General features: G+C 41.2%; 1 protein-coding gene across 3 annotated transcripts in view; it reads left to right on the top strand.

The window, feature by feature from the left end:
* Positions 1-14,797, top strand: part of MTR (5-methyltetrahydrofolate-homocysteine methyltransferase) — a 132,807-nt gene extending 118,010 nt beyond the window's left edge. For 2 of the 3 annotated variants that reach the window (XM_047824844.1, XM_047824843.1), the window contains exon 34: positions 14,342-14,797. In XM_047824844.1, the coding sequence (XP_047680800.1) occupies positions 14,342-14,420 (79 nt within the window). In that variant the 3' untranslated portion in view covers positions 14,421-14,797. The remainder of the gene's footprint in view (positions 1-14,341) is intronic. The other variant, XM_047824846.1, reaches the window with a different exon arrangement.
* Positions 14,798-27,050: the final 12,253 nt, after the last annotated feature.

Raw genomic sequence — 27,050 nt, 5'->3', positions numbered from 1 at the left:
ACCATTTAAATGTACAGCCCAATGGCATGAAGTACATTAATGTTGTGCAACCACACCCCCATCTATCTCCAGAAGTTTTTCATCTTCCACAGCTGAAACTCTCTCATTTTTTTTTTTAATTTTTTTTTCAACGTTTATTTATTTTTGGGACAGAGACAGACAGAGCATGAACGGGCGAGGGGCAGAGAGAGAGGGAGACACAGAATCGGAAACAGGCTCCAGGCTCTGAGCCATCAGCCCAGAGCCCGACGCGGGGCTCGAACTCACGGACCGCGAGATCGTGACCTGGCTGAAGTCAGACGCTTAACCGACTGCGCCACCCAGGCGCCCCATCCTCATTAAACACTAACTCCCCACTCCCCCTCCCCTGCCCCCCCCCCCAGCCCCTGACAGCCACTGGTCTACTTTCTGTGTTTATTGATTTGACTCCTCTAGGGGCCTCATAGATTTGTAACTCTATGATATTCATCCATTTGTGATCGGCATTTCACGTAATGTCTTCAGGAGTCATTCATTTTGTAGCATGTGTGAAGCATTTCCTTCCTGATTAAGGCTGGATAATATTCCACTGTACTGATAGACCACATTTTGTTTATCCGTTCATTTGTCAACATTCGGGTTGCTTCCACATTTTGGCCATTTTGAATAATACTAACAATATAGATGTACAAATATCTGTTTACATTCCTGCTTTCATTTCTTCTGGGTACATACCCGGGAATGGAATTGCTGAATCATGTGGTAATTCTGTGTCTAGTTTTTTGAGGAACCTCCATACTGTTTTCCACAGTGGCTGCACCAGTTTACATTGTAATCAACAGAGCACAAGATAGTTTCTCCATCTCTTTGCCAACATTTGCTATTTTCTTATTTTTTCTGTAACTGCCATCCTAATGGTGGTTTATACACATATATTTTTATATTACCTTTTTTCCCACTCAGTTTTCTATCAGAGCCTTCAAAGATATTTTTGAGGCTTTATGACAATCTATTCTAACTGTGTACTATAATTTATATAACTATTCCTCCTTGTGGAACATTACGCCGTTTCTAATTTTTTGCCATTTAGATTACAAAAGTGTGAGCCTAATTGAGCACTAAACCTTTGCTCACATCTCTGAGAAGATCCTACGAATGAATTACTCAAGGGAGCATCACATTGAAAACTATTGGTGTGTTTAACAAAATTACTTTCCAAAAGGATGTTCTGATCAGCAGACCATGAGAGTACTGAGTAACCCATTTTTAAAATGTATTTTTTTAGGTGCAGAGTATTTCTACAATACAGATACAGATAAGACTACCTGTGGACTTGAACAATCATACTAGCAGAATCAACTTGTTTATTTGGGGGCAGAAGGCTCAGTTTTCAGTGTTGGAATGTTGAATTTAAAGACAGACCTGGTTTTCCCCCTTAGAATTCTGAAGTGAGAGAAGTACCATATGAAAAAAAGGCTGTTGCTAGAAGAAAATACATAATTTGCAAGCAAGTCATAAGACCTGAGCTCTGTTCTGGCTCAGCCACTGAAAAACCACGTGACTTTGGCAAGTCATTAAAACATCTGGGTTTCGGATGGTTCATTTACGTGTGAGTGGGTTCAGTCCTCACATTTCTTTAAGTATCATATATAATTATGGGTTGTGAGCTCATATCTGGTGGAGTTTTATCTGCTGGAGTCCTTTAGGCTTCGGTTAAAGATGTGTCCCTCTAACTAGTTCTTTCCTTCAGGCATACCAAGGGTATTATCAGCCTGAAATGACTTTTGTATGTGAATCTTGCAACGTAGAAATCCCTACACAAATGTAGTACAAATGTGTGCAAACATAGGATAGAAAAGGTCCATGGACAAACTCTCAAGGTAGTATTGATTTTGAAGACACTTAGACTTGAAGCACAGGATTAAACCAGAAAGCTCTCTTGTTACCTTGCATTGCTGATAGGCCATATTCTTAATTCACGCTTTTACTGGGGACGTCAGCCTGGAGGGTCTGACTCTTGTTGAGAACTTCTGCTGCATTTTCCTACCATGGGTCTAAGTCTTTATTTGTTTATTTTTTTGTCCTAACATGGCTATTAAAATGATAGCTGCTTGGCCATATAGGGGCCAAGGATAGTCCCCCCGCCGACCAAATGTGCCATTTCGATAAATTGATGATTTTAAATTAAGTTACTTAAGAAACAGCTGGTGCAGAAAGGACTCTGAGCCCCCTTTGTCTCCAGAAAGCAGGAAATAAATTTCCCACGGAAAAGGCACTTTCCCTAAAACTGGAAGGTAAAAAGACATCCTAATTACTAGAGGCAGGGAATTCAGAGTAGAGACGGCTGTATAAACAAGTCTTGTTACTTTGATTACTTCCCCTGACCAAATTCTAGGATTCCTTAGTAATTAAAGCACCTGAAGTAAGTCTTCTTTGTCCTACAGTTCTTCACAGATTTATTGTCTGTCTGTCTGTCTAAAAAGTATAAAAACTGTCAGCCTCAGTCATTTCTTTAGGTCTCGTGGGCTGCCATGTGCACTTAATTAATCTTTGGGTTTTTTCCTCCTGTTAATGTCTCGTGTCAATTTAATTTTTAGATGAGCTGGAAAAGTCTTGAAGGATAGAGAAAAAGTCTTCCTTCCCCAACAGCTGTCAAGTCCAGCAGAATTCATGAGAGCTGTCTGAACTTCTGCTTTTTGGTTTTGTTTCTGGCTTTTCCCTTAAGGATTTCCCTTACTTTCTTGCCTGTTTAGTTATATATTTATTTATTATTTTTTTCTCTCTTTTTAAAAATCTGCATCCAAGTCGGTTAGCATATAGTGCAGTAATGACTCAGGAGTGGAATCCAGCGATCTACCCCCTACATATAACACCCAGTGGTCATCCCAACAAGTGTCCTCCTTGCTGCCCCTTGTCCATTTAGCCCATCCCTCCCTGCCCAACACCCCGGCGGCAACCCTCAGTTCTCCGTATTTAAGAGTCTCTTGTGTTTTGTCCCCCTCCCTGTTTTTATATTATTTTTGCTTCCCGTCCCTTATGTTCACCTGTTTTGTATCTTAAATTTAGTTGTATATTTAAAAGGATGTTTATTATATTTTGTGCAACATTTCCAGGCGGGAAGATTCTCAGTTATTGTAATCTACCTTATTGCCAGAAATAGAAGTCGGCTGTTCTATGATTCTGTGGGTGTTAACCACTTTCTCCCATTTAGCTAATTTGGATATTTACCTTATTTCAACTTTATGAATTGAGTGTTGAATCCATCCATCATGAATCCATGATGCGTTGGAACATTCCTGACTCAGTTCTCTTGGAAGCATCTTAGTAAGCGACTGCCTGAATGTCCTAAAAGAGCTGAAAGCTGAGAACTTTAACTTCGATCTGAACTTAGCATAAAGCGATGCAATTGTCCTCCCTCAAACATTTCAGCCAGTGTCACAATATTGGCCATCAAGGTCACTTTTGTTTCAGTGCTAAGCAAGCATGTGTACTGTGTTGGGAAGGAACGAATAGCATTGTGCATCAGCAAAGTCCAGTCAGTTGTTAAGCTAAGGAGACCCGAGTTTCCTCTGTGGCCAGCACTGGGGGAGGTCTGATTGCACTTTGGATTCAGAATACTCTTGGGTTTCTTAGACTCTGGGGATGGAGGCACCTCAAGAACGTAAAAGATGGGCTACTAGTCGGCCTACAGATTATTGAGCCACTAATTGGAAAAATAAAGAATAAGTGACTATGTTTCTATCTAGATTCGGTAGAGTAGTTCACACCAAACTCTATTTTTTCTCTTCCACCGATTTTCTCATTTAAGAAATGGAAATTTTATTCTGGAATATCTCAAACTTAACACAGAAGTGGAATGAATAGTGTAATGACCCCATTGTCATCATCACCCAGTGTTAGGAGCTGAATTGTGTTCCCTCCAAATTCATATGTTCGGAGACATGACCGCAGAATATGAATGTAATTGCAGAAAGGTCCTTTAAAGAAGTGAGTAAACTAAAATGAAATCATACAGGTGGGCTTTAATCCAATATGGTGGTGTCCTTATAAAAGAGGAGATTAAGACAGAGACAATTCATGCACAGAAGAGTGGCCATGTGAGGACACAGGGAGAAGGTGACCACCTGCAAGCCAAGAAAAGAGTCCTCAGAAGAAACAGAACTCGTTGACACCTTGATCTCAGACTTGTAGCCACTGGAACTATGAGGAATTAAATTTCTGAGGTTAATCCATGTTACTTAGTTATGGCCTCTCTAGCAAACTAACATGCTCAACTTCAACAATTGTTAAAACATGGCTAATCTTTCCTTATCTAACTTCATCTAACATGGACTCCATATTGTAACAAGTCCCAGACATTATTTCATCTGTAAATTTTTTAGTATGTACCTCTACAAGGACTCCCCCCCCCCACACACACACAAACATGACCACATGGGAATGCAAACAGGTGCAGCCACTCTGGAAAACAGTATGGAGGTTCCTCAAAAAATTAAAAATAGAACTACCCTACAACCCAGCCATTGCACTGCTAGGTATTTATCCAAGGGATACAGGTGTGCTGTGTTGAAGGGGCACGTGCACCCCGATGTTTATAGCAGCACTGTTGACAATAGCCGCAGTATGGAAAGAGCCCAAATGTCCATCAACGGATGAATGGATAAAGAAGATGTGGTATATATATACAATGGAATATTACTCGGCAATCAAAAAGAATGAAATCTTGCCATTTGCAACTATGTGGATGGAACTAGAGGGTATTATGCTAAGCGAAATTAGTTATAGAAAGACAAATATATGACTTTGCTCATATGAGGACTTTAAGATAGAAAACAGATGAACATAAGGGAAGCAAAAATAATACAAAAATGGGGACAAAACAGAAGAGACTCTTAAATATAGAGAACAAACAGTTGCTGGAGGGGTTGTGGGAGGGGAGATGGGCTAAATGGGTGAGGAGCTTAAGGAATCTACTCCTGAAATCATTGTTGCACCATGTGCTAACTAACTCAGATGTACATTATAAAAAGTAAATAAATTATAGAGAAAAAAAATGACCACAATACCATTATGACACCTAAAATTTAAGAATACCCTAATATCCAGTTGGTATTTACATTTTCCTGATTATCTCGTGCTATTTATATTCTTATGGTTTGTTGAATTGGGATACAGATAAGGCCCATATGTTGTAATTGACTTAATGACTCTGAAATCTTTATTGATTCTCCCTCGTTTTCTTGTGTATTTTTATTGTAATTTTCTTTGAAGAAAGGAAGATGTTTGTCTTACAGATTTTCCTTGGTCTAGATTTGGTCTTTGTCCCCATACTACTGTTCAGCGTGTTCCTCTGTTCCTTTTGTTTCATGTAAATTGTCAGAATCCCTGCGTATTTGAAGATTTTGTTTGTTGTAGTGTTGCACAACCACCAAGTGGGTGGTGTTGGGAATGTCCATCAGGAGGGATATCATGTCTGGAGTCTCTCTTTTTTGTGACGTTACCTGCCATTGATGACCAGCGTCTAGATCTTTTCATTCATTAGGAGCTACAAGAGGGTGATAGTCTCATTCCGTCAGCTCATTATCTCAGCTCAAGTACTAATGCAGATAGAAACTTGTTCTCTTCAATTATTTGGTTACAGTGCAGATAATATAGAAACAGCAAAAATAGATACTTCTTTTACCTTATTTGTCATATTTCAAATGTTTCCAGTCTCCAAAGTTGACCAATGAGGCTTGTTTGATGGCACTATGAACTAACTCATAGACACTAACGTATTTGAAATGATTTCCTCCATTTCGTTTATTGTTTTATTTTGCTGTTCAGATTTTCTTACCTTTGACCAGTGTGGTATTACTCATTCATTCCTGAGTCCCTGTGATAGAAGTATAGTGATCTTTAGTAGTGTCCTTGCTCTTGTGTGATCCAGGCTTATCTTCTACATCTCCTTCCCCTTAGAATCAGCCACTTCTCAAAAATCCCTTGTCCTTTTAGCGGGAAATCGTGTTTAGAAACCACAATCTTGGCTCAGGGGTGCTGATCACTACTGGGATGATGCATTGATTCTTGCTTTATTCAGTGGGAAGAGCAAGGAAATATGATTTTTAAAAGTCTTTCCATTGAAACACAACTTAGATGCAAAAATGGCACAAATATTAAGCATGCAGCTTAGAGAATTGTTACAAATGTATACACCAGTGTAACCATTATTCAAATCCAGGCACAGTAGATCTACAAGCATCCGAGGAGCCTTCCTTTCATTCCTCCCCAGTTACTGTCACTCCCAAATGTACACATTCTAAGTTCTAGCACCATGAATTATTTTTTGTATATAAATGGAATGCTAGTGCGTGGGCTCTGCATTATATTTCTGAGGTTAAAGCATGGTGTGTGTCATAGTCGTTTTTATTTTTCATTGATGTATGCTATTGTTTGAATATACTACAATTTGTTCTTTCTACGGGTTGGTAGACATTTGGGTTGTTTCCAGGTTTTACTGTTACAGTGAAGCTTCTGTGAACATTTTTGTGCCTGCCTTTTGGTGCGCATATGCGCTCATTTACATTGGGTATATTCCTAAGAGTAGTTAGAGGGTATTTTCGGCTTTCATGATTGTTCCAAAAGCATCTTTCAAAGTAATTGCACCAGTTTACACCCCCACGCAGTTTATGAGTTCCAGTCGGTCCATTTAGTAGTCACTCTGGGTTGTAGGGTGACTGACTGACGGACCCTGACTTCTAGCTGCCAGTGTCATCATCTCTCTCCGCTGCGGGACTTTCTCTGAAGGCTGGGGCCTGCTGCGCCCATGCAGATAGCATCCCGGAAATACTCTAAGGTTACTGCCTGCAGGAGTCGCGCTAAACCCATAATTGACAGCAGTTGGTGTATAACTCCTCAGTTCCCTCACTCCTCAAGTAGGATAACTCTGAGGTGAGTGTTCTACAGTGTCTCTCAGAGTTCCCATGGGATTAAGCTTCAGTTACCCCCGGTGGGATGTGATCCCAAATAAATTACCTGCCCTTGAAACCTTGTCTCAGCATCAGCCTTTGGGGGAGCTCAAATACTGGTCTTCCACATCCTTGTCACTCTTGTACTGCCAGGCCTTTAAAATTTTAGCCATTTCGTGTATGATGGTACTATGACATTGTGACTTCAATTTGCTTTAACGTTATGACCATTGATGTTGAGAATCTTTTCATATTCATGATTTTATTTAAGATCATTTCCTCAGCACCCGTAAGTGAAGTTGTTCTTTAGTTTTCTTCTTAAAACAATCTTTATCAGAATTTTGTATCCCTGTGGCTCAGTTGGTTGAGCGTCTGACTCTTGATTTCAGCTCAGGTTGTGATCTCAGGGTTGTGGGATGGAGCCCCATGTGCTTTAGATTCTCTCTCTCTCACACACACACACACACACCCTCTCTCTCTCTCTGCCCCTTCTCCAGTTCACACACTCTCTCAACCTCTCTCTGTAAAATAAATACATTTTAAAAATCACATTAAAAAATTTTGTGTCTATATTATTCTTGCTTCATAAAACAAATTTGGTTTCTGTTCTACAATAATTTAAGTCTAATTGGGAATATTTGAATTTTGAAAGCTTGGTGGACATACCCTGAGAAACCACCTATGTTTGGTTTCTTTATGTTGTGTGTGTGTGCATGCATGTGTATGTGAATAACCATTTTATTTTTTCTATGATAGGTAATCTATTAAGACTTTCTGTATTTACTGGGACCAATTTTTTCAAATTGAAAATTATCCTTTAAAAATTATCCTTTTCATCTAGTTTTGTTTTTTAAGTTTACTTATTTATTTTGAGAGAGAGAAAGAGCACGAACAGGAGAGGGCAGAGAGAGGTTGCAGAGAGAGAGGGAGGAGAAAGAATCCCAAGCAGGCTCCACACCATCAGCATGGAGCCCGATGTGGGGCTGGAACTCACAAACTGGGAAATCATGACCTGAGCTGAAATCAAGAGACAGTTGCTGAACAGACTGAGCCACCCAGATGCCCCTCATCTAGGTTTTAAAATTATTTGTAGAGAGTTGTGCAAAGTAGTCTCATAGGTTTTTCCTTACTTCTTTCTCTTTGTTGGTTATTCCCATTTGTCACAGATACTTTGATATATTTATGTTCTATTACTTTTTGTCTTGATCAGCTTAGCTAGTGTTTTGCCTATTTTGTTGAGTCAGCTTTTTGATTTGTTATTTCTGTTGGTTTTCTGTTTTTTAAATCATTAAGTTTTGTTTGTATATTTCTTCTGTCTTCCACTTTCTTTGGTTTTTCTTTTTTACTTGGGTGTTTAATTCATTTTATTTTAAAATACTTACTGGTATGACATTTAATGCTCTGATAACTGCTTTAGTTTTATCCCACAGATTCTGATATATACTGTTCTTATTATTGTTATTTAAAAAGAATTTTGCTATTTAACTTTATGTTTCACCTTTTACCCAAAAATTAATAGCATTTTTTGCTTGTGACCTAAACTCTGACTAGTATTCTTGACTATTCCATGAGCACTTGAAATGGATGTGTACCCCTTATTAGTAGAGTTCAGAGTTAGGTATATATCTATAAAATCTATCTTGTTGATTGTGTTGCTTAAGTTTTCTATAGTTTTACTGATTTTTTTTTTTTTTTTTTTTTTAATTTTTCAACGTTTATTTATTTTTGGGACAGAGAGAGGCAGAGCATGAACGGGGGAGGGGCAGAGAGAGAGGGAGACACAGAATCGGAAACAGGCTCCAGGCTCCGAGCCATGAGCCCAGAGCCTGACGCGGGGCTCGAACTCACGGACCGCGAGATCGTGACCTGGCTGAAGTCGGACGCTTAACCGACTGCGCCACCCAGGCGCCCCTAGTTTTACTGATTTTTTAATCCATTTGATTGGTCTTGGACTGACAGAAGTATACTAAATTTTCCTATTGTTATTTTATTTCTGTCATTTTTTACTTGCATCTCCTTTGTGAAAATTCTTGCCAAGCATTTGATACATATAACTAATAGTTATTATGTCTTATTACTATAAGTAGTTTTCAAGCTAATGTGGTACTGCCTGCCATAACTGTAAACATACAGAATAATAGAATAGAATTGAGAGTTCAGAAATAAACCTGAACACTTACAGTCAGTTGATTTTCAAGGAGGGTGCTAAGACATTCAGTGGGGGAAAGAATAGTCTCTTCAACACACGGTACCGGGACAAGTGGATATCTTCAAGCAAAACAATGAAGTTGAAAAACCCCTACCGCACACCATATGCATAAATTAACCCAAGATGTATCAAAAGACTATTTTTTAAAAGACCATGTGAAAGTGTTAGAAGAGAAAAGGCATAAATCCTTACAACCTTGGATTAGGGAATGTTACTTAGACATGACATCAAAGGACAAGCACAAAAGGAAAAAAAACCAAGTAAATTTAACAAAATAAGCATTTAAAACTTGTCTGCCTTAAAGGATACCATCAAGAGAATGAAAAGACACCCCACAGAATGGGAAAATTTCTTATAAATCATAGATCTGATAAGGGAGTTGCATGTACAATGTAGAAAGACAATTACAACTCAATAATAAAAGAGCAAATAACCCGGGTGGCTCAGTCGGTTAAGCGTCCGACTTGGGCTCATGTCATTATCTCGCGGTTCATGAGTTCGAGCCCCGCATTGGGCTCTGTGCTGACAGCTCAGAGCCTGGAGCCTGTTTCAGATTCTGTGTCTCCCTCTCTCTCTCTGACCCTCCCCCGTTCATGCTCTGTCTCTCTCTGTCTCAAAAATAAATAAACGTTAAAAAAAAAAATTAAAAAAAGCAAATAACCCAATTTAAGCGTTGGCAAAATATTTGAATAAGCAATTCTCCAACAAAGATATACACATGGGCAACAAGCACATGAAGAGATGCTCAGCATCATTAGCCATTAGAGAAATGCAAATCAAAAGGCACAATGAGATGCTACTTCATATTTACTGGGATGGCGATCCTCAAAAAGACAAATAAAATGAGACAAACTGTAAAATTCCTAGAAGAAAATATGGAAGAAAATCTCCTGGACATTGGCCTTGCTAATGACTTCTTGGAAATGACACCAAAAACACAGGCAACAGAAGCTAAACCAGACAATTGGGACTACATCAAACTAAAAGCTTCTGCACAGCAAAGGAAACAATCAACAAAATGAAAAGGCAGGCTACAGCATGGGAGAAAGTATTTGCAAACATATATCTGATAAAGGGTACATTTCCAAAATATGTAAGAAACACCTACAACTCAATAGCAAAATAACCAACTCATTTTCAAAATGGACAAAGTACTTGAATAAACATTCCTACAAAGAAATTGAAGCATGCTACTGTAAGATTCTTGTGTTATTTGGGAAATGATATGATATTGCTTGAAGGTGGATGGATAAAATAAGGTGTGTACTGTAAACCCTAAAGTAAACGCTAACACAACAAGGAGTTACAGCTAGTAAGACAACAAAGGAGATAAAATTGAATAATAAAAATCCTCAGTGAAAGAAAGACATAAAAAGAGTAAAAAGGGCAACGAACAGATGGAACATACAAAAAATAATAGCTGTATGGAAGATTTAAATCAAAACATATCAGTAATTACATTAAATATAAATTGTATAAATATCCAATTCTCATGCAGAGATTATCAGATTGGAAAAAACAGCAATACCCAGCTGCATGCTGCCAACAAGAAACCCATTGTAAATGTGAAGAAGCAATTCAGTTAAAACCAGACCTGTGCAACCACCATTGCCATCTTTAAAGAATCTCCTCTTCATCTGATTATTATTATTATTATTATTTTCTTTTACGGAGAGGGCACATGAGCAAGGGATGGGGCAGATAGAGAATCTTTTTTTTTTTTTTAATGTCTTTTTATTTTAGAGAGAGAGAGCGTGAGTGGGGCGGGGGAGTGGGGGGGAACAGAGAGAGGGAAACACAGAATCTGAAGCAGGCTCCAGACTCTGAGCTGTCAGCCCAGAGCCCAGCGTGAGGCTTGAACTCACAAACTGTGAAATCATGACCTGAGCTGAAGTTGGATGCTTGGCCAACTGAGCCACCTAGGCACGCTGAGAGAGAATCTTAAGCAGCCTCTGTACGGAGTGTGGACTTGGGGCAATGCGGGGCTCCATCCCATGACCCTGGGATCATGACCTGAGCCAGAATCAAGAGTTGGACGCTCAACCGACCGAGCCACTCAGGGGCCCCTTCATAATCTTATTTTTAAATCTTGTACTATATGCCTCTTTATTAATCTTTTCTCAAATGAGGCAAGCTATACATGTTAAAATATTTATGAGTGATAGGATGAAATATATAGCCTTCACTTATTTTGAAAAGGAAGAAAGGCTAAGTGTCAATAAAATGAAACTGAAGAAAATAAAACAATAGAATACATCCAAAGAATGTGGAAGGAGAGAGAACATAAAAAATAAGAGCAGAAATCAATAATAATTTTAAAAATTACATTAGAAATCATCAATAAAACCAAAATTTTGCCCTAATAAAGTAGTTACTAATAAAGTAGTTACATCTCTGTTGAGATTAATGAAGAAAAAAATAGTAATGTTAGGAAAGAAAAAAGTTATATAACTACAGATCCAACCAAAATTAAAATAAGGAATATATGAACAGGTTTATGCTGATAAATTTGGAAGCTTAGATAAGCTAGACAAGTTCATAGGAAAATATGACCTACTGAAATCGTCTCAAAACAGAAACAGAAAGCCTGAATGACCCAATATCTATAAAGAAATTGAGATAGTAGCTTTAAATTTTTCACACAAAGAAAACACCAAAACCAGAGGACTTTTACAGGTAAATTCTGGCAATTTTTCAAAGAACAAATCATTCTAATCTTAGAAATATTCTTCCAGAGAATAATAAAAGATCAAATAGTCCTCAGTTTTTTCTATGACCTTTGCTTAATCTTGATGGCAAAACCAGACATTCTGTTGAGCAGAAGAACCAGGCATAGAAGAACAAGGGTTTGATGATTCCATTTATATGACGTTCAGGAGTAGGCTGAAAGTAATCTCTGGTGATGGACTTGAGAGCTTTGTTGTCTATGGTGACTGGGATTGACCAGAAGAGGGCACAAGGGCAATTTCTGGAATAATACAAATGGTTTTTTGTTTTTGTTTTGTTTTTTTGTTTGTTTGTTTGTGTTTCTTTTGTATCTTGGTTAGACTGTAGATTTATCAAACCTCAATGAATTGCACATCTAACATGTCTGCATTGCACTTCATGCAAATTGTACCTCAGGGGAGAAAGAAATTTAACGAATACTGAACTCTAGTTAGTAGGCTTGCTTTTTGTGGTGGTCTTGGCTAACAGTTCTAAAACTAGTTTTATTCCCAGCAAAGGAAACAAACCATCAGCAAAATGAAAAGGCAACCTACAGAATGGGGAAAAAAAAATATTTGCAAACCACCTCTTTGATAAAGGGTTAAATATACAAGGAATTCATACACCTCACTAGCAAAAAACCAAACAACCCAACTTAAGAAATGGGCGACAGATCTGAAGATGTTTCCCAAGAAAACATACAGATAGAGATACATGAAAAAGTGGTCAATAACACTAACCATCAGGAAAAACAAAACAAAAGAACCACTAACCATCAGGGACATTCAGGTCAAAACCACAATGAGATATCACTTCACACCTGTTAGGATGTCCACTAGCAAAAAGAGAAGAGATAGCAAACGGTGGTGAGATTGCTAAGTGACATAAGCCAGACAGAGAAAGACAAATTCTGCACGGTATCACTTATGTGTGGAGTCTTACAAAAACAAGTCAAACTCATAGAAACATAGAGTGGAATGGTGGGCAGTGGGGGTAAAGGGGAGAGGTTGATAAAAGGGTACAAACTTTCAGTTATAACACGAATGAGGTCTGAGGATCTAATCTATAACATGGTGACTATAGTTGATACTAGTGTATTGTATAATTGAAATTTGCTACAAGAGAGAACTTAACTATTCTCACCAAAAACAAACAAAAAACCTGCTAAAAAACCTAAAAAAAAAAAAAACCCCAAAAAGCAAATATGTGAGGTGCAGATGTGTTAATTGTGGGATTGTGGGAATTCTTTCATAATGTATACGTCTATCAAATGATCACATGTACACTCACAATATATTATAGTTCTGTCAATTATACCTCAAAAAAGCTGGAAGAAAACTCCTTTTATTAATAAAATGCATGTTTCTCCCGCTGGAGAAAGCAGTCACAAATATGGAAAGGAGGAGAGTTTATTGCCAAAACCAGCACTCTGGTTTCTCTTTTTCAATCTGAATTTTATTTTATTTAATTCATTTACTTATTTAATTTTTTTAATGTACGTATGTTTGTTTGTTTGTTTATTTTGAGAGAGAGAGAGTACGAGCAGGGGAAGGGCAGAAAGAGAGAGAGACACACAGAATCTGAAGTATGCTCCAGGCTCTGAGCTGTCGGCCCAGAGCCCGTCACAGGGCTTGAACCCATGAACTGCAAGATCATGACCTCAGCCAAAGTCGGACATTCAACCGACTGAGCCACCCAGGCATCCCTCAATCTGAATTTTTAAAAAATGTCCCAGAATTTGGAAACATTTTGGATAAATGAAAATTCATCATAAAATCAGGAACTTGATAGTTACAACTTTTGATATGTGTTGATTGTAGCTCAGGGTTATTCTAAGACCACATCTCAGATATCTGATAGATTTTGCTTTGTTTTGGCATTTCCAAAGAAAATTCCTTTTAAAAATTATATCCTGTAAAAAAAAAAAATCCCTTCCTTTCTCTCTGCCCTTCCCCTGCTCACACTCTCTCTCTCTCAAAAATAAACATTAAAAAAAAAGAAAAAAAAAATCTTTTGGGCAAAAAGATACAGTGGCTTTTAAAAATGCAGTTAACTGTTGAACAACAAAGGTTTGAACTGCACAGGCCCATTTATATGTGGATTTTTTTTCGATTTTTCCTTATGGTTTTCTTAATAACATTGTCTTTTCTGTCGTTCACATTAATGTGAGAATACCGTATATAATCCATGCAACATACAAAATATGTGTTGTTTATGTTATTAAGAGCATAAGCCTATTAAGAGTAGGCTATTAGTAAAGTTTCGGGAGAGTCAAAAGTTATATGACTGCACCAGGGTGGGAGTTCTGTTCCCCTAACCCCCACATTGTCCCAGTGTCGACTGTATGGGTGCAGGACACGAGGAATTTCCTGTCAAAAGTAGGCAACATCCTTGGCGAAGCCTGAGTTGTCTGGTGTTTCTACTTCAAGCCTCTTAGCTACATGTCTGGTCCTGTAGAACAAGAGCAGATTCCAGAAAAGTAATTTTTCTTCTTTTGTAGAAACTTCTTTATCTGGCAGAGAACGGTAACTCATCAAACCTGCATCAGAAAGCTACTTTTCAGCTCTCAGTCAATATGACCAACATTAGGCATCCATCAAATGAAGGATTGCGAGCAATAACCTTAAAAAATCCTGCCGGGCGACTAGTTATTGATTCTGTGTTCAGCCTGATGGATGAATGCGTAAAGGCAACAAGTGACTGCAGAGAGCACAGAGCTGGCCGCCTGCCTACTCTGGCAGGCCCCCTGGCGAGGGAGCACCGTCTTTGGCTTTACCAGAAACATGGTTCTGTCGTCATGATCAAGGAGAATTTGATCCTACCCGGAGGTCTGCTCTTCCTCACCTTGCCTTGGAATTTTCAGAACAGCCCAGAGAACAATTTACAATAAAACTTGATTACCTTCCCCCAGGCTGGTTGCATGGTTGAGACTGTTTGTGGGGGATGGGATTTGAGACTGAATACCAAGAAGAAAAAAAAAAAAAAATCGGTATGTTAACAGTATGAAGGAGCTTGGAGGAAGGGCTTAATTTATTTTGGAGATTAAATTCATTTCAGGAACTTTAAAAGCATTGATTCATATTAAGCTAATAAATGTGCTAATTACAGTTTAATCGTTTCACCTCATTAAGCCACGACCACAAGACCTCTCATTAGTCATACCACCTTAGTGGGTAAGAATGATTTCATGTGTTTTCCAAGGACTCCTGGGGTCAGGCAGCTGGCGTATGGCTGAGCTGCCCTTGAACAGAATCGGAAAGTAAGTGATCTCTCTGACGGCATCCTTCTCCCAAAGCCCGCTTTGACAGACTGTCAATGCCCTTAGGTTTTCCACCTTAACACGTCTGAAAGCTTTCCCTGACCAGTTGCCTTAAGAAGGATCAACGAAGGGAACTGTGCTTTATTATGGCCCTTGGAACTTGTATATGGCACTTGCAACGGTTTATTTAGGTTTCTATCCCTACCAGACTATAACTTCTAGTCAATAAGCTTTTATTGAATACATGAATGTATGTCCAAATGTATAAAAATGACTTATAAAATTGCCTGTTTGAAAGTAAAAGTAATTAAAATTTAATGAACTAGTTGGTCAGCTCCTGCTCGGCAAAGAGTAGGTCTTATTTAATCCCGAAGGACAACACGATATCTGGCCCCAAATTGTTGCTTCTCATAAATAATAATGAAAAAGTGATAATCTCTTAACCTCAAAGCAGCAAGTTCTAATGGGAGAATTCTTTTTTTTTTTTTTAGTTCTTTTTAATGTTTATTTTTGAGGGAAAGACAGAGTGTGAGTGGGGGAGTGGCAGAGAGAAAGGGAGACACAGAAGCTAAAGCAGGCTTCAGGCTCCGAGCTGTCAGCACAGAGCTCAAACTCATGAACCATTGAGCTGAAGTTGGACGCTCAACCAGCTGAGCCACCCAGGTGCCTGTCTAATGGGAGAATTCTGATCTTGGATGAGAGCAGACTTGGATTGGCATCTCTCCAGGTGACCCTTGGAATCATGTGTCTCCTTCTGACACTCCCAAAGGGGGAAATGCTTGTGTGAACAACTCCCTTTGACTCAGACCCACCAGAACCACAGCAAACAGCTGCCTGACAGTATTGAGTTGGCGGTCACTGGACGTGTTCAGGGAGCATCAGCATGTGTCAAAGTTGGGGGCCAGAGTCCCTGCTTTGAGAGGATTACGTGATCCCTGAGTTTCTGTGGCTCATGAACCTAGTTACTGCATCATTCACGGAGCGACAACAGGGAACGGTCATTACCTCTTAACGAGGGCTCAGCATTACCGGAGAAGCATGAGAATGTTTTCCAACACTGAGTGTGAAATGCTTGTTGCTGCTAGCTGGGATGCTCCAGCACATAAATCAATTCCTGAGTTAATTAGTCAGCGTCTGCTGAACACCTTGAAAATGGAAAGAGCCATATAACAAAAGTTATATAACAACTCTCCAGCTGCATCCTGTCCCCCCCCCCCCCAAGTCTTTGGAATAACTTTGTTCTGACGATTCATCTTTGCCTGTCTCCGAAATTGTGAACAAACAGATTAAGGTAAACAATTAACAAGAAAACATTTCGAAACCTCTCCTCTGCTAGAGGATGTAATTTGGCTGAGTGTTGTATATTTACTTGAGTTGATTGAAAGAGGGAAAAGAAAAATCATCTAGCACCATGCAAATCAGCCAGTGAAGTGTCGAGAGGGTGTGATATTTTTACAAAACAGTCCAGCTGGCTTACACTGTTGGTTTAGGAAAAAAACGTTCTATCATTTTCATTCCTAAGTTTAAGGTTTGTTTTGGAGATGGAAGGAAACTTCACGACTTGCTCTTGTTCCTGGCTAATGCTGACATGGAAACAGTGGGACGAAGAGAGAAATGGATGGGTGACAAAGGTAAATCGAGAGACTTGTGTCTCATGGGTGAGGGAAAGAGAGTTTGGTGGTGAACAGTCCCACTTCTTCCCCCATGCCCCCCAAATCCTGTGATAATGAAGCATTTTGTGCGTCTGCGGTAGAATTTAAACTCATAATGCGACTTGGTACTGTGAGGAAAAAAATAACGTCCGTCCTGGTTTAAAAATTTAGTCTTATCTGGTCATTTGGTTGTGCCCAGCTTCTCTTGACTAAAAAGGCTCAGCCTCGCAGATATGTTTTCTGTCACTTTCCATCTCAAAGGTGGTATTTGGGGACGCCTGGGTGGCTCAGTCGGTTGGGTGTGCAACTCTTGATTGTGGCTCAGGTCATGATCTCACGGTTCGGGAGTTTGAGCCCCAAGTTGGGCTCCGTGCTGGGTGTGGGGCCTGCTTGGAATTCTTTCTGCTCTCTCTGCCCCTCCCCCGCCTTAGAATAAATAAACATTTTTAAACAAAAGGAAAAAATAAAGATGGTATGTGGAATGGACTGAAGCTTACACACATCTTGCTCGCGTGGTGGGGAATTGGTGGGATGCTTAGCAGTGCTCTGATCTTCAGGGGTGACCTCTCTTGTCCATCCGGAAGCTGCTCGCCTTGCTAGGGTTTGCAGCTGAAGCTTCTGTCTGGTTGGGGCTCAGTCTAGACCAAAGCCGGGCTGTGACTCCCACTGGGCTGGGCCCCCATGGTGGCCCTGGAGAGCCACCACATCACTGCTACTGTGACCTCTGGTTCTCTCCCACCCTTCAGACTCAGTCACTGGGGGTCTTGTATTTTGAAGGAGTGCAAAATACCCCAGGATGTGCCTCTTTGGCCTAAGGATTATCTTGAGTCGGTTATTTTTAAGGAACAGCAGACATAGGAAAATCTCTAAAAAGGGAGTAGAAGTTACCATGTTGTGAGGGACATTAACATTTATAATGGAAGTCTCTGTTTGTAAAGTTGTCTTTCTCTCTCTGTCAGGCAGAAGAGAATAACTAAATCTCCGGAAACTTTTGTCAATGGAGAAGGAACTTAAATCTGCACAACAACCATACCCTGGCCACCCTGCTTTGCCTGGTCACCTCCCATAACCTGCCTTCCTCTACCCCTAACACCTTCTTTTGTCTCTAACTGGAGACGGTATTTAAGGTGGTGGCTTGGGCCACTTTGGGGAGTTACATGTTGTTAAACTTCTGTTTGTTTTTGTCCTGTTAATCTGTCTTATTTGGGGGTGGGTGGGTGTAGTGATGGTGTCACAGCCTAGAAACCCAGATGGGCAGAGGGAAAATTATTTTTCTTCCCCTCCAGTATACCCCATTTGAACTGAGGGAAGCTGTCAAGATGTGCCCAAAGCCTGCTCACCTGACCATCCTCTGTGGCCAAGTTCACTTTGAGTGGCAGCATCCTGGGTTGGCACAGGGAAGCCTATTATTGTGATCTTCTTCCAGAGCCCTAGATGAGGAGAGAGGAAGACACACCTTTCCTCTTCTTTCTATGGCCCCTCAGAGTGGAAAAGAGGGATTTAAATTTGTCTGTCCTCCTCTTTTGGTTACTATATGACTGCCCTAGGGCTGCCATAACAAAGCACCACAAAGTGGGTGGTCTAAACAATGGAAATGTATTGTCTTTCAGTTGTGGGGCTGGGAGTCTGAAATCAAGGTGTTGATAGGGTGGGTTCTTTCTGAGGGCTGTGCGAGAAGACTCTGTCCCAGACCTGTCTCCTTGACTTGTTGATGGCCATCTTTATGTTCATAGGCATTCTGCCTGTATAGCCGTGTCCAAATTTCCCCTTTTTATAAGGACGCCAGTCATGTTGGATTAGGGTCCACCCTAATGACTTCATTTCAGCTTCATTACCGCTGCAAAGACCTACCTTCAAATAAGATCACATTCTGAGGTACTGGGGTTTAGGATTTCAACATATCAATTTGAGAGGGGAACACATTTCAACATATAGTCATATTCTGCCTCTACCATGGAGGAACCCCGGTCATGGTATTCTCTCCATGAAGTGGTTGTTATGGGCAAGTGGGTTACCTCTTCTTCATTGTGTGGATGCCTCTATGACCTGAATCACTCAGGCTTGATAGTTAATATTCCAACGGAGGAGAGAAAGGTGTTTAATCTTTTATTAAAGCTGCAGCCTTATTGCAAGACTATTACTGCCTTTGTAGTTAATCCTACTTTACATGTCAAAAGCTGAGTATTAAGCTGTATTTATCTTTATACTCTTTCTGTGACATGTTTAATCTTCCCCATAAACATCCCCTCCTCCCAATTTGTGCCTTCCCCTAGGAAAATGGATGCCCCAGACCAACTAGGACGAAGGTCATGCAATGAGAAAGGTAAAAATATCAAATATTACTAAGTTTTAAAATATTATCCCCATTCCAATACATTGATGGATGAAGCCAGTATCCTTTGGAAGGAAGTTTGCCAAGCTGATTTTTAATCAAGTATTTATTGAAACCCATGGATCTTGATTGAAGAGAGAATCTGGTGTTCAGTTTGTAAATATGAAATTGGAAAAAAAAAAAATGTAATGCAGGGGAGGAATTGATTCCAGAAGCTGAAGAGGTAAGCTCAACTTAAGACAAAATGTTAAAAGCAAACATAGATGGAACATGAGGTGTTTGTAAGTCTTGATCCCTTTTCTCCCCTCCCCCTCCTTCCTTGATTTTCCTCTCCTAGCCCCTTCTCTCTCTTTAATTTTCCTTCTGCAGAGCCTGTCTGCATGCCCTACAGCTGGGGACGGAACATTTAGTACTGGGATTAACTGCATATGAGCTGAAAGAGCTTTTACGCATTGCTGCAGAGCTAACTAAAATTTGTGTTGCTTTTGGTTTCCGTTTTAATTTTAAAAATATTAAGTGCACCACTGGGGGCACCTGGCTGGTTGAGTCCGTGGAGCGTGCGACTCTCGGTCTCAGGGTTGTGAGTTCCAGCCCTACGCTGGGTGTAGAGATCACTTAAAAATAAAATCTTAAGGGGCGCCTGGGTGGCTCAGTCGGTTAAGCGTCCGACTTCGGCTCAGGTCATGATCTCACGGTCCGTGAGTTCGAGCCCCGCATCGGGCTCTGTGCTGACAGGTCAGAGCCTGGAGCCTGCTTCAGATTCTGTGTCTCCCTCTCTCTCTGACCCTCTCCCATTCATGCTCTGTCTCTCTCTGTCTCAAAAATAAATAAGCATTAAAAAAAATTTTTAAAAATAAATAAAAATAAAATCTTAAAAAATATATAATATTTCACCATCCAGAGAAAACTGTTTCTCCTAATATCCCTTTTACTCCTATTTTAATACAACGCATTTCGTTTTTCTATAACATGCTATTGACATACCCGTATACATAAATATTTCTGTGATATTGTAAGCTTGGGCCGCATACCAGATAGATCTCCTGATTCCCCACTTCTCATTCACTTTCCTATGCGACAGCATAATTGACATCATAATCACTTTTAATATTTGCATCATGTCTCAACACACTGATTTCTTCTCACTTACCATTTTTCTCTGTGGCACAATTTGAGAGTATCTAGTTCGGCAGTTTAATGATGACAGCCTTCCTCGAACATCTTGGGTTTTATCCTCCCACCCCCATTGAGTTGGTGGCTTAGGACATATTCCTTGCAGTGGGATTCTGGGGTCAATAATTATAAACACTCCCCTGGCTTCTGATAATTAATTTAATTGGGAAACGAATACTGAATTTTACAAAGAAATGGTCATGCAGATAAAATCGCACCCATATTGCCGGTTTTGCAATGGCAGACCAGCTATCCTGAATCACGTTCCTGCTATATACACCTAGCCTTCCAAGTACATGTTTGCTAAATGTGTCCTTGGCTTTGGAGAGCTACAGTATTATGCCTGAGGGCAGGATTTCTGCTCTACTTCTGCTCCCTTTCAGTCCCTGGGACATTCATTCTTAGCCGGCTGGGAACTCTGATAAATGCATCCAGCCGGATTCTGGCCGCGTGAGGTGGAGTTTGGGAGGAGAGGTGGTGTCTCTAGTGTACTCGTGTCTTTTTCCAGAATATTTCTGTAGGCGGAAGGAGTAGGTAGTGTTGTCAAGGCCTGAGAAACAGGACGCAGCTGCTTCTCAGAGCTCTGTGAGGAGACTGGAGGTTCACTTGTGAGCTGCTGTCTTTCCTCTTTCAGACGAAGCCAGAGTTGAGATATCTCACTAATGGAGTTCTCTGGAGAAACAGAGGTTGCCTTTCATGCTGCAGCCTGCTGCCGACTCTTAGATACTTGCAGCAGCTGGCAGGGCTGCTGACAAACATGTCCAGAGATAGGTTTGAAAGAGAAGGGAGATAGAAATGACTCTTCCTTGCCGCCCTTCCTTCCTTCCTTCCTTCCTCCCTTCCTCCCTCCCTCCCTCCCTCCCCCACTCCCTTCTTCCTTCCTTCCTTCCTTCCTTCCTTCCTTCCTCCCTCCCTCCCTCCCCCACTCCCTTCTTCCTTCCTTCCTTCCTTCCTTCCTTCCTTCCTTCCTCCCTCCCTCCCTTCCTTCCATCCTCCCTCCCCCACTCCCTTCTTCCTTCCTTCCTTCCTTCCTCCCTCCCTCCCTCCCCCACTCCTTTCTTCCTTCCTTCCTTCCTTCCTTCCTTCCTCCCTCCCTCCCTCCTGCCCTCCCTCCCTTCCTTCCATCCTCCCTCCCCCACTCCCTTCTTCCTTCCTTCCTTCCTTCCTCCCTCCCTCCCTCCCCCACTCCTTTCTTCCTTCCTTCCTTCCTTCCTTCCTTCCTTCCTTCCTCCCTCCCTCCCTCCTGCCCTCCCTCCCTTCCTTCCATCCTCCCTCCCCCACTCCCTTCTTCCTTCCTTCCTTCCTTCCTTCCTTCCTCCCTCCCTCCCTCCCTCCCCCACTCCCTCCTTCCTTCCTTCCTTCCTCCCTCCCTCCCTCCCTCCCTCCCTCCCTTCCTTCCTCCCTCCCTCCCTCCCTCCCTTCCTCCCTCCCCCACTCCCTTCTTCCTTCCTTCCTTCCTTCCTTCCTTCCTCCCTCCCTCCCTCCCTTCCTTCCATCCTCCCTCCCCCACTCCCTTCTTCCTTCCTTCCTTCCTTCCTTCCTGCCTGCCTGCCTGCCTGCCTTCCTTCCTTCCTTCCTTCCTTTCTATTTTATTGTTCTCCTTTTTTAAACATTAAAACACTCAGAACATTTTCTTTCATGGGAAGAGCCAATTCTACGCTGCACACTTGAGAACAAGACACGTAGCTCCATTACAACGAGCAGTGGGAAAATTCCAGCTTCTAGGCCCCTCCCCAAAGCTGGATGCAGGCGGCTCCCCCCCCCCCCCCCCCCCGCCACCCCAGACTTTCCCAGCTGAGATGGACTGAACCCGGAAGCCGGCATGGAGCCAGCAAGTGATGAAGCCAGGTGCTTGGTCTCACAGTATGACACCTGCTTTCTAATCAGCTGTGGAAGGAGAATGCTGTTGTTCATCTTGAAGTGATAGGTGATGAGTGAGGCTGGGCTTGGCTCTATTAAAGAAGCAGCAGTGTCTTATTCCAGAAGTGATTCCAGGTTGGATGGGCATGGCCACATCCCCCGGGTATACTATAAACCCTATGGAAATAGGCTTAGAACAGTGCACATAGGAAGCACCTGATAAAAATGAGGCACAATGGAATACTACTCAACAATAAAAATAATAAACTGCTAATACATGCTGCCTCATGGAGAAGTCTTCAAAACATTATGCTAAGAGGAAAAAAAAGCCACACAGGAAAAACCACATGTTACATGAGATTTCCAAAAAAGGAAAAGATATAAAGATAAAAGCCTATCAATGAGGACCTCAGGCTGGGATGGGAAGATTGACTACGAATGGCCATGACAACTTTTTCAGGTGTTGGAAATGTTCTAGAACTGGATGCTTCTCAATGGTACTGATGTTGCAGCATTCTGTACATTGATTAAGAACAATTGTAGTGCAATCCAAAAAGATATATGCATTCCTATGCTTACTGCAGCATTATTTGTAATAGCCAAGATATGGAAGCAGCCCAAACGTCCACCAGTAGATGGATGGATAAAGAAGATGTGGTATATATACATATGTACCATTATATATATAATATATATATAATATTCCATATATATTATATATAATATATATTATTCCATATATATTATATATATTCCATATATATATTATATGTATATATATATACACACACACACATACACACACAATGGAATGTTATTCAGCCATAAAAAATGATATCTTGCTATTTGCAACAACATGGATGGAGCTAGAGGGGATAATGCTAAGTGAGATAAACTAGACAGAAAAAGACAAATACTGTATGATTTCCCTTATGTGCGGAATCTGAAAACCAAAACAAACAAACAGAAAAAACAGACTCTGGAATACAGAGAACAAACTGGTGGTTGCCAGAAGGAAGGTGGGGGATGGGGAATGGGCGAAAGAGGAGAAGGGGATTGGGAAGCATAAATTTCCAGTTATAAAATAATTAAGTAACGGAGATTAAACGTACAGCATATGGATCATAGTCAATAATAGTATAATGCATGGTGACAGATGGTGACGGCACTCACCGTGCTGAGCACTGTGTAATGTATAGACTTGATCACCATGTTGAACACCTAAAACTACTATAACATTGTATGTCGACCATACTTCAATAGTAAATTTTTAGAAATTGTAGTGTACGATTAGAATGAGTGTATTTTTATGGAATGTACATGATACTTCAATAAAGCATCACAGAAACTAAAAAGAAAAAAGCAAACTTAAAATTCTCGAAGGAACGAAGGAGGGTGTCACATCCATAAAACTGTTGATCATGAAGTGAGGACACGTGACTTTGAAGAAAGCCTATTTGGATACCTTGAAAACAGCACAATTTTGCAAAAGCAATGTATTTTTCATTGGCAACACTGGAAGTCAGAGTATGGGGAAGGAATATGTATAAAGTGCCGAGGCAAAGAATGTGAGCTGTAATTCTATCTCTGGCCAAATAATCACTTAAGAGTTGGAGTAACTGGCAGTTTATGTCATATAAGGTCTTTATAAAGTTGTCACCCATAGATTTTGTATGGTTGTATTCCAGTTAGCAGATAGGAGAGTCCAGCAGCAAGACGTGTTATACAAGGTGTAACAGTGGGAACATGTAAGTAAAGTGTACTTTTTAAAAAAGTTTATGTATTTATTTTGAGAGAGAGAGTGCAAGCAAGGGAGGGGGGCAGAGAGAGAGGGAGAGAGAGAATCCCAAGCAGGTTCCATGCTCAGCGTGGAGCCGGATGCAGGTCTCTTAATGCAGGGCTTGATCTCATGACTGTGAGACGATGATGTGAGCCAAAATCAAGAGGTGGACGCTTAACCAACCGAGTCACCCAGGCACCACTGTACTTTTGTTTCAAATTCAGCCTTATATTAGAAAGACAGACCTCAGTTTTCAGGTTATGCATGTAGTGTGTAGAGATGAAACAAGAGAAAAAGTGTGTTAAGGATCCTGGTTTATCCTGGGGGAGACTGTTGAACTACATAAAACTACCATGTTCTGCAAATAAGAAATGACCCAATATTGGCAATTTTACATGGTTCAACCAAATCAGTACTGATTTACTCTTTAAAAGTATCCACAAAAAGAATAGAAATGGAATAGATATTCAAATCAATAGAGGGAGAAAGGGGGTATTTAAAAAAAATAAGCAGGGATGTTGAAGATCCTTTGGGTTGGAGCCATGCCTGGCTGACTTCAGGACCCCCACTTTCACCATGGGGTGCTAGGAGCCCACCCTAGTGGTCCATGCTGGGTGCTGCAACTTCCTCCCTTCTGACCAGAAATGTATGAAGAGTGCAGATTGAGAAGCTGATACACATTCTAGCCTCTAGGAGACCTTCTGGTTCTCAACTCTCTGCTCTCTAAGGGGTGGAAACTCAAACCTGCATTAGGGATGAAATGGGATCTGTGGTCATGGACCCCTCCTACCCCCATACAATAGGTGGAACTTCTAGTTAGAGGTGCTGAGGGACTCTCAGCCTCTGTCCTGTGCTCTCGGGTGGCTCTGTCTCACAGCCAGTGCTCTGAACAGGTAGAAACAGGCTCTGGTTTGGGAGGAGGGGGCCCTCTAGGCTCCCACCCCCAGCCCAAACAAGGAAGGCCAAATGGAGGCCAGGGTGAGGTCTAGAGAAAAGAGACCCAGGGTGCTGCTGAGGAGGCTTCTGCTCTAGACTAAAAGGGGCTCAAGGGGCTCACCCCATGTTCATTAGCTGGGGCTCTCCAGAGAACCAGAGCCAAGGGGGGATGCAGAGGGAAGAGGGAGAGTCTGAAATTGACTGTAGGGAATTGGCCTGCTTGACCATGGAAGGTGGCAAGTCCGCAGTCTACAGGCTGGAGACCCAGGGAAGCATTCATGCTTGCAGCTGAAGGCTGAAAGCCATCTGGAGGCAGAAGTTCTTCTCCTTCAGGGACCTCTTCTTTGATTGAATGACCTACCTTCATGATAGAGGAGGATCCGCTTAACTCAAAGTCTGCCCACTTAAATGTTAATCTCACCTGAAAAAAATACCTTCATAGTGACATATACACTCATGGCTGACCAAATGTCTGGGAACCGTGGTCTAGCCGAGTTGATACATAAAATCGCCTTAAGGCTGGGGCCAGATCCTCCAGGGACAGGGCAGCTGGAGACTCCACATGTTCCTTGTGACTTTGGGGCTGTGGCAGATGAGAAGATGAGATCCCATGCTTCTGAGTCCTGCTTGGGGGTCCTTATGTGAATACCAAGTACACATGACTCTGCCTCCCTACTCCCTCCCTCCCTGCCTTTTCTGAAATAACATGGGAAATGTTCTCTAACCCTGTTGGTATTAGGAGGTAGTTTGGTGATGTGCAAAGTCCACAGGATTTGGAGACAGGCAGGCGGACCTGGCTTCAAATCCAAGCTCCACCATTTATCAGTCATTGTAGGGCCTTGAGTAAGTAACCAAACCTCTCAGAGAATCAGGTTCTTGAAAATAAATCGAGAAGTTCTAGTGAGATAATGTGGGTAGGCCATGGCAAATAATAGGCAATCAACAAGAACTGGCCTTGCCACTCATCTGTAAGGCAAGAATAGGGGAGCTCTCACAGGCCCAAGCGGGGGACATGAAGATTATTTGGCTGCTTTAAAGCAAAGATAACAAATGGAGTTGTTAACTCAGGTTATATAAACACTGGTCTTTGGCAATGAATACAATTTCTTGGATACTTTCCTTCTGATGGTCTGTGTTTCCATGGGATGTGTACATTAGACACCAGAAAGACTTTGAACGGAGACTTCCAGGTTTATAGGCAAGCTCTGCCTGGAGCTGGCAGTGTAGTCTCAGCTGAGCCATTTCACTCTTTGTGGGGACATCTGTAAAGACGGGATTGGGCCTTGGTCTTAATTTCCTTTTCAGCTGTAATATTCCATGATTCTGCATGCCAGTGTTTGTGTTCTAAGATGTACAATAAGGTGTGCCATTTTATAGTTGGCCTCAAGCTGTGTTTAAGAGAGTTACAGTGCGATGTGACTCAGCCATGGGACTGCATAGCTTACAGGTGGAACATCAATCATTCCCAGGAGCAGATGCCTGGGTTTTAATGAATTTTGCCTCTTAGTTCTCTTTTTTTGTATATTGGCACCCTGTTTTCTCCCTAACTACTTTTAGTCTGGACATATTCAGAGTCTAGATTCTATTGACACAAGGTATACATTCTGAAGTCTTTAGAAATTAATTTTTCAGCTTGTTTGGAAGTTTTGAATGCTAAACTGTTGTTTTTTTTAATCTTGCAGAGTACTTTCCTTCCTTCCCAAAAAACCTTTTCAAATTTTTTAAAGTTTATTTATTTTGAGAGAGAGAGAGAGAGAGAGAGAGAGAGCGAGCATGAGCAGGGGAGGAGCAGAGAGGGAGAGAGAGAGAGAGAGAGAGAGAGAGAGAGAGAGAGAGAATCCAAAGCAGGCTCCACACTGTCAGTGCTGAGCCTGACGTGGGGCTCAGACTCACGAACCATGAGATCATGATCTGAGCTGAAATCAAGAGTCAGATGTTTAACCGACTGAGCCTCCTAGGTACCCGTTAAACCTTTTCGATTTTTCATTTGAAAACATAAATTCAAAATTATGAAACACAGGGTATTTTCTTGGAGGGAAGATACCATGTGTCTAATCTTGTTTTCTACAAGGTTAAAATTCATGGGAATTTGTCTGAGATGTCTCTGCTTTTAAAGTAGCCAGGACTCAGCCTTGATGTCCTGTGGTTTGAGTGGGCTCCATCTGGTAGTGCCACGTTAGGGCAGGTTGTCTGAGAGAAGGATGTGTCCGTGGTTTG

The sequence above is a fragment of the Prionailurus viverrinus genome, chromosome D2, assembly GCF_022837055.1.
Source record: "Prionailurus viverrinus isolate Anna chromosome D2, UM_Priviv_1.0, whole genome shotgun sequence".
NCBI classification, from domain to species: domain Eukaryota; kingdom Metazoa; phylum Chordata; class Mammalia; order Carnivora; family Felidae; genus Prionailurus; species Prionailurus viverrinus.
The sequence above is the reverse complement of the archived record's forward strand: the minus strand, read 5'-3'. Positions and strand labels throughout refer to the sequence as shown.